This window comes from Diorhabda carinulata, chromosome X (assembly GCF_026250575.1).
Source record: "Diorhabda carinulata isolate Delta chromosome X, icDioCari1.1, whole genome shotgun sequence".
NCBI lineage: Eukaryota > Metazoa > Arthropoda > Insecta > Coleoptera > Chrysomelidae > Diorhabda > Diorhabda carinulata.
This window is the reverse complement of record NC_079472.1, coordinates 9446566-9463970: the sequence shown is the minus strand read 5'-3', so window position 1 is coordinate 9463970 and position 17405 is coordinate 9446566. Positions and strand designations below refer to the sequence as shown.

Sequence of the window (17405 nt, the reverse complement as noted above, 5' to 3'; positions counted from 1 at the left end):
CGTGATTGTAGTGAGTGCTTAGTGGAATGCACCCTAAGATAATTTCTGAAAGCATGTAGCAGAAAAACTCATAAAGGCTAAAAAATCCATCACAATTTACAAGTCTAGAGAAAAAATCTTGTAGCCCAAACCGCCATTTTATTTAAAGCTAACTCACTTCGTGTTAATTTACTTGAACTATTTTTCTTCAATTTTTTTCGAAATTTTATATCTTAATCCTATATTAAAAACAAACAGGTCAAGTCTTCAATCACTTTCTTTCATTGTCAAGTTTTTTGTGCCATAGCTTAAAATTTAATAAGCGATGGATTAAATATGTTAATAAGCAAGGTGAGAGAGACTCGAAAAAATGTATAAGCTGACAACAGTTCGGAGAAAAACTAGTTGTTATTTTAGAAGTACCGATTTCACGTATAAAAATAAATTATAGTTAATTAGGTTCACTTCAGCTATTATCAGAAATAGGCCAAAAACTGAAAACCGGAATAATTAATTAATTTATGTTCATTCTGCACATGTTCATTTTGTAGTCCTAATTTAATTTCCGATTGGTCCGGGATTACTTGTTGGAACGAACCTAATGTCGACTGTCATGTTGAACAGTTTATCAGCTTGGAAATTGTAATTGGAAAGAAAAAGTTAAAAATTGTTTATATTTTAATTTTTTTTCTTTTCATTGCGAATTTTGAAGTTATGCTAAGTGTGACGCTTCTTTAATGAGTTTATCATAATAATTTAAGTATAGTCCAGTTCTAATTTGATTGTGTAGGTACTATAAAGGATTAAATATGAGTGAGGCAGTGTATGAAAGTGATTCTGTTTCTTATACAAATTTCCAATATGCAGAATACAATTTTGAAAATTCTACTTTAGAGTTAGCCAGAGCACAATGGCCTAATTACGATGATCAACATTACCTTAAAGGATGCAAATGGTCGCCAGATGGGACTTGTCTACTTACAGTAGTTAGGGGAGCTGGAATGCATGTCATGGAACTACCCAGTGATTTATATACAGGTGACAGTATTCCTAGCAGCCGACCCATTGTACCTTTAATTCCAGCAGTTAGTGTCCCTGAAGCAGGACTTATTTATGATTATTGTTGGTATCCTGGTATGAATAGTGGTAATCCAGCTACATGCTGGTAAGTAACATTATGTAACAAGAGTTCTTAAGCGAGAAATGTTTGACTCATTTTTAATTATAAAACAAATTTATATTTTCTAAACAGGGTAACAAATTTATTATTAAGAATATGTACTTAATTCTGAGTAATTTACATTAGTTTTTATGGCTTTGGATTTAAGTTTACATGGTTTCAAACTTAAATAGATAGCATTGCTATATTAGAAAGTGTAGTAGGTATAATTAGATTTTTAAGTGATTTAAGACCCTCAACTTCCTTTATTGCCACTGTAAGATATATTTTGATGTATTGTATATGGGTAATTCTACGATAAGAGTCTACAGAGAGAATACAGCTATGGAGAAAAGTTGCAGTTTTCCTATTGAACACTTATATTATGATTTTTGTCATATTTCTGTATCTTTTCATGTAAGGGCAAGTCACTTTATGTATATTTTATTACTTTTTACAAGGCCAGGATAAATACATTGGACAGTGTAAAAACACCAATACTAGGTAGATTTTTATTTGGCCAAGGGAGAGAATTTGTGGCAATAAAAGTAACAAAATTAATAATATTTATATACTTTAATTAAACATTGTACTAAACATAGAATCACACTATAGATTTACCAATCACAGTAAACATCAACAGAATACTTATATTAATATTAATAATTTTAAAACAAAAGTGTCTTTAGTGCCATTACACAATACTATGAAATTTTCATGGCATTGTACCTACATCAAATAATGATATATTCTTTTATTAATACTAATTATATATATTAGCATCTTTTAAGTAATACAAATAATCAGACTTGCAATAAGTAGGATAATTTTCATATTACCGATACCTATGCCACATTTCACTACTACTACTACTATTTTACATATTTGGAATGGATCTCGGGTGGTATAAAATATATCTGAACTTGAAATAAACACTATTATTCTTGTAAAATTAAGTTCTTTTTATTTTCGTTAAAAAAGATATACTTTTTTAGTCTACTAATCTGGTCTAAGAAAATACACTTTAAAATAAAATCTTTTTATGTGTAGAGAACTGAATTGAAAATATTTAGTGGTATTTTACATGATAAAATATTGAAAACTGATTTTTTGTTCCAAAACTATAATATTATAGCTAAATTAATTCATTCAATAATCACTGCCTTGATTAATGGGTATTATTAAGGTCGAGCAAACAGACTTATAATGGGTACATTATACAACAGTCGTGAAAACAAATTTAACAAAATAGCACTCAAATCTAAGGATTTATAGTGACGTTATTTGCTACTTTTTTTAAGATTCCTTCACCACTATGGTTCATCAGCACCTTGCAGTATGTATTATATTAGCTGCATACTATATACTAAGTTTTTATTACCTTACATTGATTGGATATTATTATACAGGGTGATTGATTAGTGTGGTTAAGTCAAGTGTCTCTATTGTCCTCCAATTTGAGCTGCAATTTTTACGAGTACATAAATTAGTGATTTTTTAAATAATGCTCTCGATGAAGTTCATTAATGGTCAAGGTTGTTGCCAAATTTGTGAAATTAGTCGTGTATATTAGAAGATATTGATAATTCGGGAATGTTACTAATTGAATGATGTAAACAGGAGATTTGTAGTCACTGAAAAATATTGTTATGTATGTATGTTAAATTTTATCGAATGTACATAAGTCTTTGTCTCGCAGCAGCATAGGATCGCAACCTGCTTTATATCACAATGGAAAATTTATCAATCAGGTTGTGGGTAAAACCAGTTTGATAAGTTTCCCTAAACAGTCGCTAATTTTCTTCAACTTGAAGATTCTAACTCATATACAGGTCATTTATTTCGAAAATCCTCTGAGCTACACTTTTAGTTGAATCTGAGGGAGTCTGGATTACACTAAAAAAACGTGGCGGTTGGAAGTCAACAACGGTCGCTCAAGTGTACGTTGATGAAACGGTAGCATACAGGACATAAATAGCTAATAAAATGTTTAGAACGTGTGGTAGTAGTGCTGAAATAACACCAGATTGGCGAACAAGTATATCAACGGGTGTTGTAATGTCAGGAAGAAATAAAATATAAGAAAATTCGACTGTTGTACTGAATAGTTTAAGGAACGCATTTATGCAATGCACATTCAGTAATTGTTCTCTTGATGTAAAGGAAATGTAACTTTATTGTATAATAAAATATTCTAAAATTGAATATCTATCTTTGCTCATGCGTTTATACAATACCCGAGGATAAAGACATTTTGTTACTTGTCAACAGATATAAAATGTCAATATTTTTGCCCATCACAGAAAATAGTTATTGTTTTCGAAACCAATATTCTGGAAGAACAATCGTGAAACAACTCAAAACAACGATTTTAATCGCAATAGCTAATAAATTATTTTTCGAATATTTGTGAAAAATGATTTTTTTTCATTTAACGGTATGTTTTGGAACAATACAGAACAATTGTCAGAATTTCAATACCTTGAAAACGCGATGCCACATCAATTTTCTTTTTAAATTTTCTCTAAAAGTTTTATTCTCAGCCCTATGCTGTGTTGGAACAAAGAAGAATAAACCTAGAATAACCTGGACCAATATAAAAAATTTCTGTAACTTCATAACATCAATAGATAAGAAAGCACAAACCTACCTTAATCCATTATTTATTAATGTTGGATTTTTTTCAATAAATCACTAAGCTCAATATAGGCTGTAGCAATATCATACTGAGCAAAATGTAAAATTTCAGCACTCTCAGTTTCGTTAAGCTTTTGGTTATATATTGATGTTGACTTAACAACAATTGCTTTTAAATTATTTAATAATAATATTATATTCATTTCACAACACCTTTATTTGATTTGTAAAATAGTTATCAAAATATATTTCAAAAACATATATTTGCTACATATCCCAATGAAGTATGTGATATAAAAAAGTGATGGATTGGCTTTACCTGAACTGGTAAGTGTTGACTGCTAGGTTAAGTTCGTTTGTATAGACACACCTGGCATGGAACACACATGGACACAGTCATCTAAGACGCCATATCCAAGCTATAGATTTCATAGAAAATCCAAAATGCCGTGGGTGCAATGCAGAGGAAAAAACTGCAGACCAAGTCATTGGTGGGTGCCCAAGAATCATACGTGCGAGGGCACTCTTGGTACTTGATCAAGCATCTCCTTTTTAGTTATTTTTGTGACTCAACTACATTGTTGCTGGTTATTGTTATTAGTTACTATTTTTTGTTGTTTATTGGTGTTTATTGTTATTCTATCCAACTAAGTTGGAATTTCTGGAACCTTTGACGATATTCATACTGAATAAATACACTGTTTACAATTACCCACCCACAATTACACTGTCTGACGCGCGTTTCGATAACCAAGTTATCGTCTTCAGAGACTGAAAGTAAACAGTTTACCTTCGCATCAGACAGTATAATTGTTAGTATTGGTGTAGTGGTGGTGTAAAAAGTGTATTCATTTTTTTGATACAGTTTATCATTTTCGTTTATATATTTGAAATTTATATCCCTTGCTTAAACGTTGAATGCTTGTTAGTAGTGGACTGCATCATGAAAAAATTTGAAAAATCAAATAAGCCAATTAAAATTTATCATCAATTTTACAAATCACCTTTTAAATTAAGGAAGAAGATTAGTTAACACTGTTTAGTAGCCTCATGATATCCTCCTCGAGGGGCTTTACATATGGTAGAAGTATGTAAGGTTCCTCGTGATCCATCCGGTATAACGCATAATAAAAATGAGCCAACTGAAATTGAAATAAAAAAAGAACAATAAGAGCATGAAGTGAGAATAAATCCACAACTTTGAAATGCGTAAATATTCCATAAGTATTGAGTTTGAGCATTAACAGTTTTGTTGATGCTCATATCTTCCTAATATACTAATGTTATTTTATAACAGATGTTATACAATTTTTAATGCTAATAACTATTGAGTTAACAACTGTTTTTAAAGTTTTTCCCAAAATATATTTCGAAAACACTATACTTACTACATATCTCAATGAAATTTGTGGTATGAAACTCTTCTATGGAAAATATAATTTAATTTCTGAATAATTTTCAGACTTGGTTTTTTCGTGGAGAATTTTCTTAATAGTGGTGTAGTAGGTACAAACAATTCCTATTTTTTTCAAAAATTATTTATATAACTCTCTTTTAGTTGGTTATCTAGTGGCCATGGCGGTCCCATACATCTGTGGGATGCATTTACCGGCGATTTAAGATGCACTTACAGAGGCTATAACAACCAAGATGAATTAGAACCTGCTATGAGTGTTTCATTTTCTGCAGACGGCCAGAACATATTTTGTGGATATAAGAAAAACGTTAAAATATTCGCTACAGGCAGACCTGGTAGAGAATATGTTGAATACCCCGTACCTCACCAAGTGTCTTGTCTCGTAGCTAGTCAAGCGCAACCTGGAGTAGTAGCTATAGGTAAGGAGTTTTTATAAGACTAATACAGACTGACATAGTTTTTTTTTTAATTTAAATTTATCTTCATTTTCGATATTCTTTTCAGGAACATGGAAGAATACAATTGATCTTGTATCTCAAAGTGATGGCTCATTTCGACATCTTTGCAAGTTAAATGGCCACAAAGGGGGTATCACAACGATGACTTTCTCTCTTGATGGTTTCCGTTTATACAGTGGTGCTAGAAAAGACAAAGAAATTATCTGCTGGGATTTACGTGTAAGAAACTAAATAAATTATCATCATATATAAAATAACATCGTAGAAGTAGTATTGAAACATTATTTATTTTTAGGTTCCAGGGAGACCAATGTTTTGTTTATATCGTGAAGTCAACACCAACCAGAAGATAAATATAGACCTAAGTGTAGATGGTAAATGGTTGGTATCTGGAGGGACAGATGGTAAGGTACAAGTGTGGAATGTCACTGAGCAAACTTATCCTTCAGTGCATATGCAAGTAAGTCTAAAAACGATTGTAATTTCTTTAATTAATTGAATCAACATCCTTAAATTGTAACAAATGTCAAACTCATTAGAGAAGTTATTTCTGAAAATTCATTTTAATTAAGGGAAATGCCACTTTTAATTGAATATTTTTGGTATAAAAGAATATATTTAATATTAAAGTTTTGATTAACTGGGCACAGGGTGAATGAATCAATAAAAATTTATTGCACCATAGCAGTACAATTCGGTAGCAGAAAATTGGATAATTAGGAGGAAACGTGGGACAAGAATAAGTGCATTCCAAATGAAAAATCTAAGAAAAGTTACTAGATAAGAGCAACAAGAAAAAAATGAATAACAAACAGGTGAATTTATAAGGACACTTTATAAGAACAACAATCTAAGATACACTAATAGAGCAGAAAACACCATTTAAGTTTAAGAACTGGAGGAGAAAAGAGTGAAAAAACAAAAGACAATCCATATGAAGTGTCATCATACCGTCTTGATTAGTCTGCTATCCTCGATATCCAAAATGTTCAAAAGACTGCTACTTAACAGAATATACTTTGATCTAATAGCCTATCCGGGGATCCCCCACCTCAAATTTGGATTTCGACAACGACCACTCCACTATACAACAAAAAACAGAATAACTTGAGTCATCAATAGGGCAATTGACAAAAATTTTATTGCACCTCTGTATTCTTGAAAGTGAGCAAGGCGTTTGATAATATTTGTTATCCTAGATTGCTTTATAAAATTGAAGAAATTCTACCGTTGATATACTTCAGTATCTTGAAAGTTATATACTTCTAAAATAGACGTCTCAAAACTAAAGTAGGTAACAAAACCTCAGATAATTCCCATAATGTCAGGAATCCTCAATGGCAAAAACAAACATTGACCATTCCATAATAACACAGTAATAGTGATACTAAAAACATTATTCACCCTACCATTAAATCAATACTCACAATTACGCACGTTTAAATGGCTAAGTTATCTTCTACATAGACTGAAGGTAAACTAAAACCTACACTACCAGTCAAAAGATTTTGCGTGATACATAACATATGAATACAAAATGATCGATTTTGATATTTTAAAGAACATATACAGATCTTCTAAACCCACCCTTCTCAAAAAGGCCAGCTTCTCTCAATCTCCTTTTCAAAACAAAAGTACACAAAGGTATATCTTTGGATTCATTGATCTGAGTTGCTATCTTTGGGAAAGTATTTTGTTAATCACGTTTACTGATCACTACATTTTTATCACGTTTGTCTTCAGTCGTTGTGTATTTCGAAGCTCCTGGTGGATGAATATTTTTTGACTTAAGTAGGTCAAAGTATTAGGTTTTAGTTTACTTCAGTCTCTTAAGATGATAACTTGGTTATCGAAATGCGCATCAGACGTGTAATTGTAGATGTTGGTGTAGTTTTAGTGTAAAAAGTATTTAGTAATATCACCTACGGTTCAAGAAATTCCAATTTAACAGTAATACAAATGACGCTTGAAAATCCCAAAACGGCATGAAACACACTTTCAAACAAACTCCACCAAACCCAGCAATGGTGAGTAAAAAGTAGAATCAAGATAAATATTAGCTCAAAATATAGATTATATAAGAAAGGAACTGTCTACTAACAAAACTAAACAATATGGAACTAGAAGACTTACGTAGAAGAAATAAATTGATCTATATATCAAAGAGATAAACTGTGCAATCGCAAGAAGATCTAACTTATCTTTTAAAAACAAGATCCTACTGTACAAAACTATAATCGAATCAATATGGCTATACAGAATGGAAATTAAGTAGCCAGTAAAAAATTCTACATATGTGTCCATGTCTTATTACAATCACTACTAGAACCAAACAACATTAGAAGACTACAAAAGAAATAACAGATTAACTTGATAGAAGGGTAGGTGACTATCACCCACAATAACTAATTCGAAATAAGCGGAAGTTCATAAGAACCCAATATTAATCCGAGGTAATTAGGGAAACTAAATCAATTCTTTCGCATCATGTCATAATTCTTCTAAGATTCTCTAATTTCCGTAGAAGTTTACAACGTAGTTCAGCTGAGAGGTTTTGACGCTGATATCTTTTTCATTTGTGCTCGTACAAAAAAATTAAGGAAATTATAGTAAATGTTAAGCTTTATAACATGATATACTAGATTTAAAAAAAAATTAACCCTCCATTTTTCGAATATTAAACTAAGATTTGTTTATCCAATTATTATTGATTATTTTTCCCACAGTCATTTGTTGTTCGAAAAGAGGGTTACTTGGAAAGTTTTTCGGGAAATTTTAAAAATTGGTAAATTTATAGATTTCGACATCTTCTTTCCCTATTTTCACTTTGTCATCTCGTCTCGCCGACATATTGAGAAAATGGAGCCCGAAACCAGTTTTTTGATAACTCATTTTAGAATGAAAATAGTTATATAATAAGTTAAACTAGAGAAAATTTCATATAATTTATGTATTTCTCTTTATGTATTAACGAAAAATATTTCCTACGTGTTGGAATTCGCCTTGGCGTCGCCCACCCCTTCCTTTATACGGACATCTGCCGACAGAGCTCAAATAATCAGTACCAGTTTATCGTTCTACAGTATCATTCGCATTTTTAAAATCAATCGAATAAAATTAACTGTTTCATTTGTGAAAATTCATTACATGGAAGTGAGGTGATTAAAATAAAGGAAAAAGGATAAAAGACGTTTCGTAAGTCAAGTATTCAAAGAAAGAATGACAAGAACAAACTCTTGGAGGGACTGAAATCGATATTGGCTCACGATGCGTGTCGAAAACGATACAACAATTAGAAATTAATCTCTGGATGGAAAACACCATTTCAAAACTTGCTAGAGCTCGTAATGATTTTTGGGGTCGAGCGATTACTGAGCGTCTCGAGCATACTTATGATTTGGTTGATTTGGTCGATCCACAATATCACAATTCGTCATTGAAAAAAATGTAGCACGCACCTCCAACTGCAGCAATTAAAAAAAGAGGTCCGTGTGTAAACGAGATAGACACTGTCAAGATACAGAGCCTATTCTCGGGGAACAAAAGGACTGCAACAGCTGATGATTCCATCGTTAGTGACGTGGAAGAAATTTCTATTTATGTGATTTTGCTGAGTATCGAAGATGATGAACTTGCAAAACCTGGCCCATCAGAAATAGCGAAGCCTAGGATTATGGACTAAATTTTGTAATTGCATTAAAAGTGGATTAGGCCTATTGGGTATATCACAAAAAACGCGTCACTCACTCTACCTCATGGTGGTGTGAAAATGAATTATTTGTCTAAAACCAGTAGAATTTGCGACGCTCGTACGCTAAAGCTATTGATTTTACAAAAAAAAGGTTCTACATTGATTGTAGGAATTTTTCCATTGTTTAATTTATTACATAACTTTCATCGTAAATTGAGTTGGCAAGGAGTTATTGCGCCATTTTCCCAATATGAGCAGCAAAGAAAACAGGTGACAAAATTCGAAAAGAGCACGTTGAAATTTATGAAACCACTAATTTCCAAAACTCCCGGAAAACTTTTCAGGTAGAACTACCAAATGACTGGACTATAATAGTCCACGGAAATATAGAGGAAATGCCCTTAAATTTAGTGTTTTATAACTATAAGTAAACTGAATTTACAAATATTTTTTTATATATTAACTATTAATGTTTTCCTAAAGTTTAAAATAAAATAGAAAGATATGTAAACTCTTTCCGATAAAATCCATATTTCCCAGTATAATGATAAAATATTGGTATCCGAGAAGCGTATTGTAACTTGAGTATCAGAACTCAAGTGGCAAATATAAAAAATAATGTTTGCCTCTGCTTCTTCGTAACCTGCACATCGTGCAGGTTACCTGCACGTCAACAATGGCTCTTCATATTTATAATATTGCAGATAATTGACGACAATTGTTTTTGTTCCGAGCCATGGCGCCATTAAATTCAATTAGCAACTGTTTGAAATGTTTTATAATGCATTCTAAAAATTTGATGAACGTTTTTATCAGGTCCATTTATTTGAAAACGTTGCTCACTAACTCTAATTCTTGACGAATGCTCATCATCCTTTATAGATCCAACACAGTCTTGGTACTATTTACGGAAGATTTTTGTTAAATTTTACTGAATGGGCGCGCCTCTGATGGAATGCTTAATGTAAAAGCTATCGTAAATAATTACGCAACACTTGTTTGGTGATTAATCTCTTTTGCATATGACTGATCTTACAACACACATTTTTTGTTTCGGTATAACAGAAATTCAGGATCCTATTTCTTTTGATGAGTTTCTCAAATCTTTCTTCATCTGTAAAATATTTCGTTGTTCCTAGCACTTTAATTGATATTGTTGATTTTGATTCGACTTTGATAGCACTCTTTGCCAAATTATTATCTTGCCGTATTTTCAAAGCATTCTACTTTTCTGCATTATATCAGCAGTGAAAATGTTTAGTTTCTTGCTCTTTTTAAAGCAAAATAGACAAAATAGTTTTACTGACGCCATAGTATCCTTAAAATATTGCCGGAGTTCATTGTGTAAGAATGTCACGTTTCAGCTGATGTTGAGGAACTAACAATTAAAACCAAAAAGCTCATATCTCGTCCGCATTGGAGGGAGACGGGCAATAATAGAATTTTGAACCGTTGTTACGGAAACTGTTTACGTTTAGACTATACGTATACAGGGTGTTACTAAAATCATGCGACAAAATTTAGGAGGTGATTGCTCGAATGAAATTAAAATGGGTCTTTCCTATAACAAAATTTCCTCAGCACACCCATTTCTGAGATATCACCTTTAAAAAGTGGTGACTAAAATTGATTTTTCTGAATTCTTCCAAGAGTTTAGTACCTTGTATGATTTTATTTTGTATTTGTGTCAGTATTATTGTTCATGAAGCTAATAGTGACATTAGCTTGAACTAGAGGTTGATTGGGATGAATGTTTTATATATATTTTTCGGTAGCTTTTCACAATACACATGTTGCAGGTTTTCTGCATTTTGCATTCTGCTTGCTGTGTTGTATCATCCTCCACATTTTACACATGTAAAATTTATTCCAGTGGCCCTAGAGTTGGTATTTTGAGCATTGTAATATGGTGTTTTATTAGTTTCTGGCTCTATTTCGACTATGTTGTTTTTGTATTGCTCTTATCTTGTAGACATCCTTGTAGTTTTCTACTAGCTTCACATCTACAAAAAGTATACTTATGGGGTTCTCTGGATTTCCTTTTTTACAGTACGGTGATGTTTTATAACTACGTACCTATAGACGTTCTTCGGCTGTTTGGTGATATTCCAATTTTTATTTATTTATTCTTTTTCTATTAACATCTGGTGTGTTACTATTTCTCTTGATTGTATTATTTGCCATTGATCTGAAATTTTATTCGTCTGTTACGTCTGATAGCTGTTTTTTTTTATTTTCCGACCTATTATAACGTCTTCATGAAGATGATGATTAGTTGGGCATTAAATTTTTGTAAAATAATCTCGATCTTCGTACAACTTTTAAATTAATTGGTTGCAGAAAACTGTTAAAATATATATTAGTAAAATTTGATGCAGTTTGTAGTAGTTGTAATTTTTTTAAATAACAGCAAATGACGATTATAACAATGATAAGGGGTTAATATTTTATAATAAATAACCTGATGCAGTCAGTCAACGCTTCGATCATGTAAATTTTAAATAAATTGTCACTGTTCTATATATAGGAGATAAATAAATTAAATAGATGAAAATGATAGAAATGATATTTGATATTATTTAAGATTTATTCATTTATTTTTAGCAACCAGATTAAATTTATTTGTATTTAATGAACGTCAATATATTCACAACCTACGAAGTGTGCCTATTTTATCCAAGTTATGAGGGTTACTACCTAAGTTTTGAGATGGACAAATAAAAACACACATTTATAATTAGATATGGTTTTATTGTTTTCCAACCATTAATATAAATACACTTTTGCATACGTTTAAACCAATTGTCGAAGCATTTTTTCCATTCCGATAAAGGAATCACAAAACATGTGATTTGAACACATCAACCGCTTTTTCAGATGTAGAAAAATGTTGACCTCGCAATTTTATTTTTGATCTGCGGGAATAAGAAGAAATTATTGGGTGCCAAACAAAGACAGTGCGGCGTTTTTGTTTGGACTAATGTGTGACAGCTCGCATTGTCGTGATTGATATTGATTCGTCTTCTGCGATTGGTTTCTCTGATTTTTTCGGACCCTTCTGGCCATTCCGAAAAATCAGCTGACCATTTCCTTCGAAGTGCTTCATGCGCGAACAACTTTTGTTGCTTAGTTTCGGATTCATAAGCATAGATACATGATTCGTCGCCTGGTACAATCTTTTAAACATCACATGAAGCACCGCGATTTAATTTTTCATGCATTTCTTTGCACCAATCGAGACGAGCTTTGATGAAAATTAAAATAAATTGATATTTGAGTGAATTTCATATATTTTAAATTTTTTACCACCAAGGAAATATAGCAATTGGAATAAATGAAAATCTGAAAATGTGATATCGGTTGAGAATCATGGATGCGGCAGTACTGACCATAATTTATTAATTTTTGCCAATGTTATATTGTCGTGCTGTAAAGTAACGTGTTTTTTATCGACAGTAGCCAGATAATTTACGATTAATCATTGGTCATTTAATCCAATTTCACAATAAAGATCTGCATTAACAATTTGTCCAGGTATTTTCATTTAAAAATGAACAATTCCCCGTATTCTCCACACATAGAAGAGATGTAAATCCTGCTTCACAATACTTGATGCTCATTCATTTGAAAAGAGCCATTGCTTTTTGGAATATTATACAGGATCCATTTTTCGTCGCCAGTTAAAGTAATACGTTGTGTGTGATGAATCGGTTTGCTTTGCTTTCTTCGGACAGATTACAAAGGATCCAAACACTTGCTTTCAAATATGCTGTAAATGTTCTAAAAAGATCGACAGGGGTTGGTTAAGGGTATGTGAGAGTTCCTCGGTTGTGACATGGATTTGCTTCCATTTCTACTCTTATCATAGCGTTGCTTAATGTTGATCTTCTATTTATCTTTAGGAGTCAGAGAGATCAGAAATACCAAGTATAAATCTATAGAACCATCATTGGCACCTACCAACGTCTAATACCTAATGTATTTGGTCGTAACTGTTGCGTTAACAAACGAAACCCCAAAAGCATACAATGCTTTTCTGGTATTTGGCTGACCATTTCACTCCAAATAGCAAAAAAACTGTAATTCTCAATTATTTATGATTGAACAAGCCACAATAACATCAAAGTTTCTTTGACACGACTTAGATTAACAATTAGCTGACAAGTACATTCAAATATTGACGCACGCAGAAACATTACTTTCCGGTCCCTCTAATTTACTGATCTTTTATGGAGCTGTTTCTTTACCTCTTTTATCTCTTCGCTCATCAGTTTTTTAGGTATGTTCATTTCTTTGTCAAATACTTTCAATCTGTTGTTCCTTTTTTATTTTTATTCTTTATTCCTGTCCAAAATTTTCTGTTATTTTTTTTTGGTTTGAGTTAATTTTTTTGTATCATTTCTGCTCAAAATTCTTTATAATCTTTTGCTTTGCCTCTTCTTTGCTCTGCCAGAAATTTCTCCTACCGTTTCACTTACAATTATCCCATTCTAATGTAACTTTCCTTCAAATCAAGAATTCCAAATTATTTTTTCTCATTTCTATTTCTTAATTTAAACCTTTTTATCTCATATTATTTTTATTTTTGTTTATTACTTCAAATTTACATTCAGCTGTTACCAATATGCGATTCGATCTTGTTGTCGCTTCATTTTCGTACGATGATTTCCTATGACGGTGAAAGTCGACCAAAAGCGGCTGTTGTACCAGAAAACATCGATGCTGTGCGTAAACTGATATTGCAAGATCGTCATACGACATACCAAGAAATTGAGGCATACTTGGGCATTAGTTCCACTCGCGATTTGTTCGCGTTGGATATTACATAATTCGACAATTGCTCAAAGGAAGCTGATGTCTATAAGATCTTAACAGGTGACGAATCATGTATCTATACATACGATCCCGAAACGAAACCACAATCAACTGTATGGGTCTTTCAAGACGGCCAAATCCAACAAAAGTTGTTGGATTTGTGTAGCAAATGGCCAGCTGATTTTTCGGAATAACTGGACATGTCGCCACCGTTTCCTTAGATCAACGTAAACTGGCCAGAAGTGTCCGAAAAAATCAGAGTAACCAATCGCAGAAGACAAAGTATTCTCCACCGTGACAATGCGAGCTGTCACACATCAGTTCAAATAAAAACGTTTTCGCCGTACTGCCTTTGGCACCTAATGATTTCTCATTCCCACTGATCAAAAATAAATTGCGAGATCACCTGATCACGAGATTTTACACCTGATGAAGGTTGATGCGTTAAAATCACGTGTTTTGGAGGCATGTAAAACTGTGTTGATCCTGATGAAGAATACTTTGAAAAATAATAGAGACAAATCCAATTATAAATATTTGTTTTTATTTGTCTATCGCAAAACTTAAGTAGCAACCCTCTTACTGTGTAGTCTATTCCTTATTGTACTGCCTATTATTCCGATCATGTCATTTGTATCGTTCTTCATTTCTTTCCATTCATTCATCTAGTCCATTTTGGAGATTTGATTAAATTCCTATCACTTCTTTTTCTGGTCATGATTTTATATTCAACTATTCTTCTCAATTAATTTCATTACTATAGCTACAATTCTCAAATTGACTGTTTTTATTGTACGAAATAATAATAGATGTCCGTTGTTAGAAAAAAAAAAACAGAATGGCTATGTCTAGTTTTATTTGATCGAAGAGTTGATGTAAATATTTTTTGTAATATGTAAGCAATATTTACAGGCTGTATTATTGTCACCGTTTCCTCTAACCAAGGATTTACATCCAGGATAATTCGTTTTTGTTTGTTGCTTCTTAAACAAAAATCACTTTTATCTGTAAACATAAGTATGCCAGAGGAGTACCTACTGATATTTTTTCTCGATATCAAGCATTGGTAAAGTTTATAATCTTGTTCACAATAATTGTATTGATATTTGAATATATTTAACAGATGGCGTTACATACTGATTGCTGCAACGGAGTAAGCCTACATCCTTACCGACCCATTTTGGCGACTGCTTCAGGTCAACATCATACTTTGGATCCGTTACATCACACTAGAAATTCTTTGCAATACGAAAATGCTTTGTCTATGTGGTGGATAGGAGCACAACAAGAAGATCCCGATTTATTAACTGCAATTATTAAAGCTGCTACGACCCGTTCCTAAGATCATAAGATATAATTTTCTAAAAATATTCTTCATTATGAATTCCGAATAAACTAATTGCTTTGTATTTGCGTTTTATTTTAAGCTATTATTTGACTTACAGAAGACGCGAAGGCTCTGAATGCTAGTCAAAATATAAATGGATTACTAAAAAGCAAAAGGTTACAAGCGACATCTTATAATTTCGAAGTAAGACAAGTTGTTTTCTCTTGTTTTTATTTATATACCTTGAAGTTAAACAACACCATATCACATTTCCTCAACTGTTAATTGAATTTTTCCAACAAAATTTTAGAAGAACATTTCATTTACATTGTATTTACTAGAACTTATTGACAATAACTTTATTTAGGTTTACTTAGCAACTTTTCATGGACAATTCATTTGTCTGCTACATTACACGTTCTAGTGTTGTAATATATTAAAGATTTAACAGTGAATGAGACATTACTAAGCCAATATATTTTATTCTCAAAATAGATGTTACAATTAGATACAATTTCTAGCTAGGAAAATTTTGAAGGTTTATATCATCTTCCATAGCTTTTTATGGATAATCACTTGTGGCTTCGTTATTTGTTTGACCCAAAGCTCTATGAAAATCATGGCAAACTGAAGGAACGTAAGGTAATGGTGCCATTGAATATCATCAAAGTATTTTTGCTGGGAAATTGGTATTGTGTTTGTTGACAATTGTGCCGAAGTCATCGTCTTGGTTTTCGCCATCAAAATTGGTTTTCCAAAAAAGTATCCCAATATTTTCCTGTTGGACTTGTAGTTGTACAGAATTTGATACCAGAACTAGTTGTTTGTTAATATCATTCTTCCTATTTACAAAATGAGGACTTATCAGATAAGTTAGGCAGATGTCAATATTCTACAACTTTGGATCTAGCCTCAGGATTCCATTAGTTCGAGATGACCGAAGAAGACATAGAGAAAACAGCTTTTAGTAACGAATCCGAACACTTAGGTCTAACCTACAAATATTTATAAATATGAACAAAACACAGTGCACATGCAATTGAATATTACCCCTATGGTTTCGAACCCTTTCAAAATTATTCAACTATATTTTTTTATAATGTAACTGACAAAATTTTCAAATGTTATTGACCTCTCCAAATACGCCCAAGCGTATCACATAAAATCTGCTTTTAAAACAGAAGTGGTAGACAATCTCATCAAACTCTTTTCTCACCATGTTATTCTAAAGCAAAATTAAATTAAATTCCACTTAATTAATCTAAAACAAAAAAGTGATAGTCAACTTAATATGAACTGGAACAAACCAAAACTATTTAGATCTTCTCTGAAGGCGTATATAAGGAGATACATCGACAAAATCACGCTAATAAATACACATTACTAGTAAAATTGAAGCAGTTTTTTGCCTAAATACCCTCGTTCAAAACTGCATTGACCAACGAAAAGACGTTTACATCACATTCATCGACTACGAGAAGGCGTTTGATACCGTCAAGCATGACGCTATGATAAAAACGCTGCAGGGCGCCAACATCGACAGCAGAGATATAAGAATTATTCAAAACCTCTACTGGAACCAGAAAGCACGGGTTAGGCTGAATCAGACAATCAAGACTTCAAAGTTTTAAAAGGGGTACGCCAGGGGTGTATTTTGTCTCCTATGCTGTTTAACCTCTATGTGGAGAATGTCTTTTCTAACGCTCTTGAGAGCTCTGATTATAGCGTTGAAGTTAATGGATACCCGCCGAATAATATTCGCTTTGTGGGCGATACGGCAATACTCACAGACAACATGAATAAAGCTTAATGAATACAATAATCCTTAAGTTAAGTAGCTAAATCAATGATTCTTCACAGCCACATATATAAGACAAAAAATCATGCATTGATGGAGGGTAAAATAAGGGACGCTTTGTATC

The 17405-nt window shown here is 32.2% G+C and overlaps 1 protein-coding gene across 2 annotated transcripts; it reads left to right on the top strand.

Annotated features, from left to right (window-relative positions):
- Positions 1 to 561: 561 nt before the first annotated feature.
- LOC130901706 (telomerase Cajal body protein 1 homolog) lies at positions 562 to 15565 on the top strand. Of its 2 annotated transcripts, XR_009060310.1 has the most exons (6): positions 600 to 1144; positions 5334 to 5611; positions 5697 to 5869; positions 5946 to 6110; positions 15069 to 15222; positions 15280 to 15450. XR_009060310.1 is itself a non-coding variant. In XM_057813244.1 (5 exons), exons 1-5 carry the CDS (start codon positions 789 to 791, stop codon positions 15496 to 15498), a joined length of 1191 nt encoding a protein of 396 aa, XP_057669227.1. In that variant the 5' UTR covers positions 562 to 788; the 3' UTR covers positions 15499 to 15565. The 2 variants fall into 2 exon arrangements, 1 of the variants encoding a protein (XP_057669227.1); XM_057813244.1 differs by lacking the exon at positions 15069 to 15222 and having other exon boundaries at positions 562 to 1144; positions 15280 to 15565.
- Positions 15566 to 17405: the final 1840 nt, after the last annotated feature.

Bases quoted from the DNA above. Each gene is read 5' to 3' on its own strand.
- LOC130901706 (XM_057813244.1), top strand. From the start codon at position 789: ATGAGTGAGGCAGTGTATGAAAGTGATTCTGTTTCTTATACAAATTTC. The intron at 5,870-5,945 runs GTAAGAAACTAA...ATTTATTTTTAG, and splicing joins TTATCTGCTGGGATTTACGT to GTTCCAGGGAGACCAATGTT. The intron at 6,111-15,279 runs GTAAGTCTAAAA...TATATTTAACAG, and splicing joins ATCCTTCAGTGCATATGCAA to ATGGCGTTACATACTGATTG.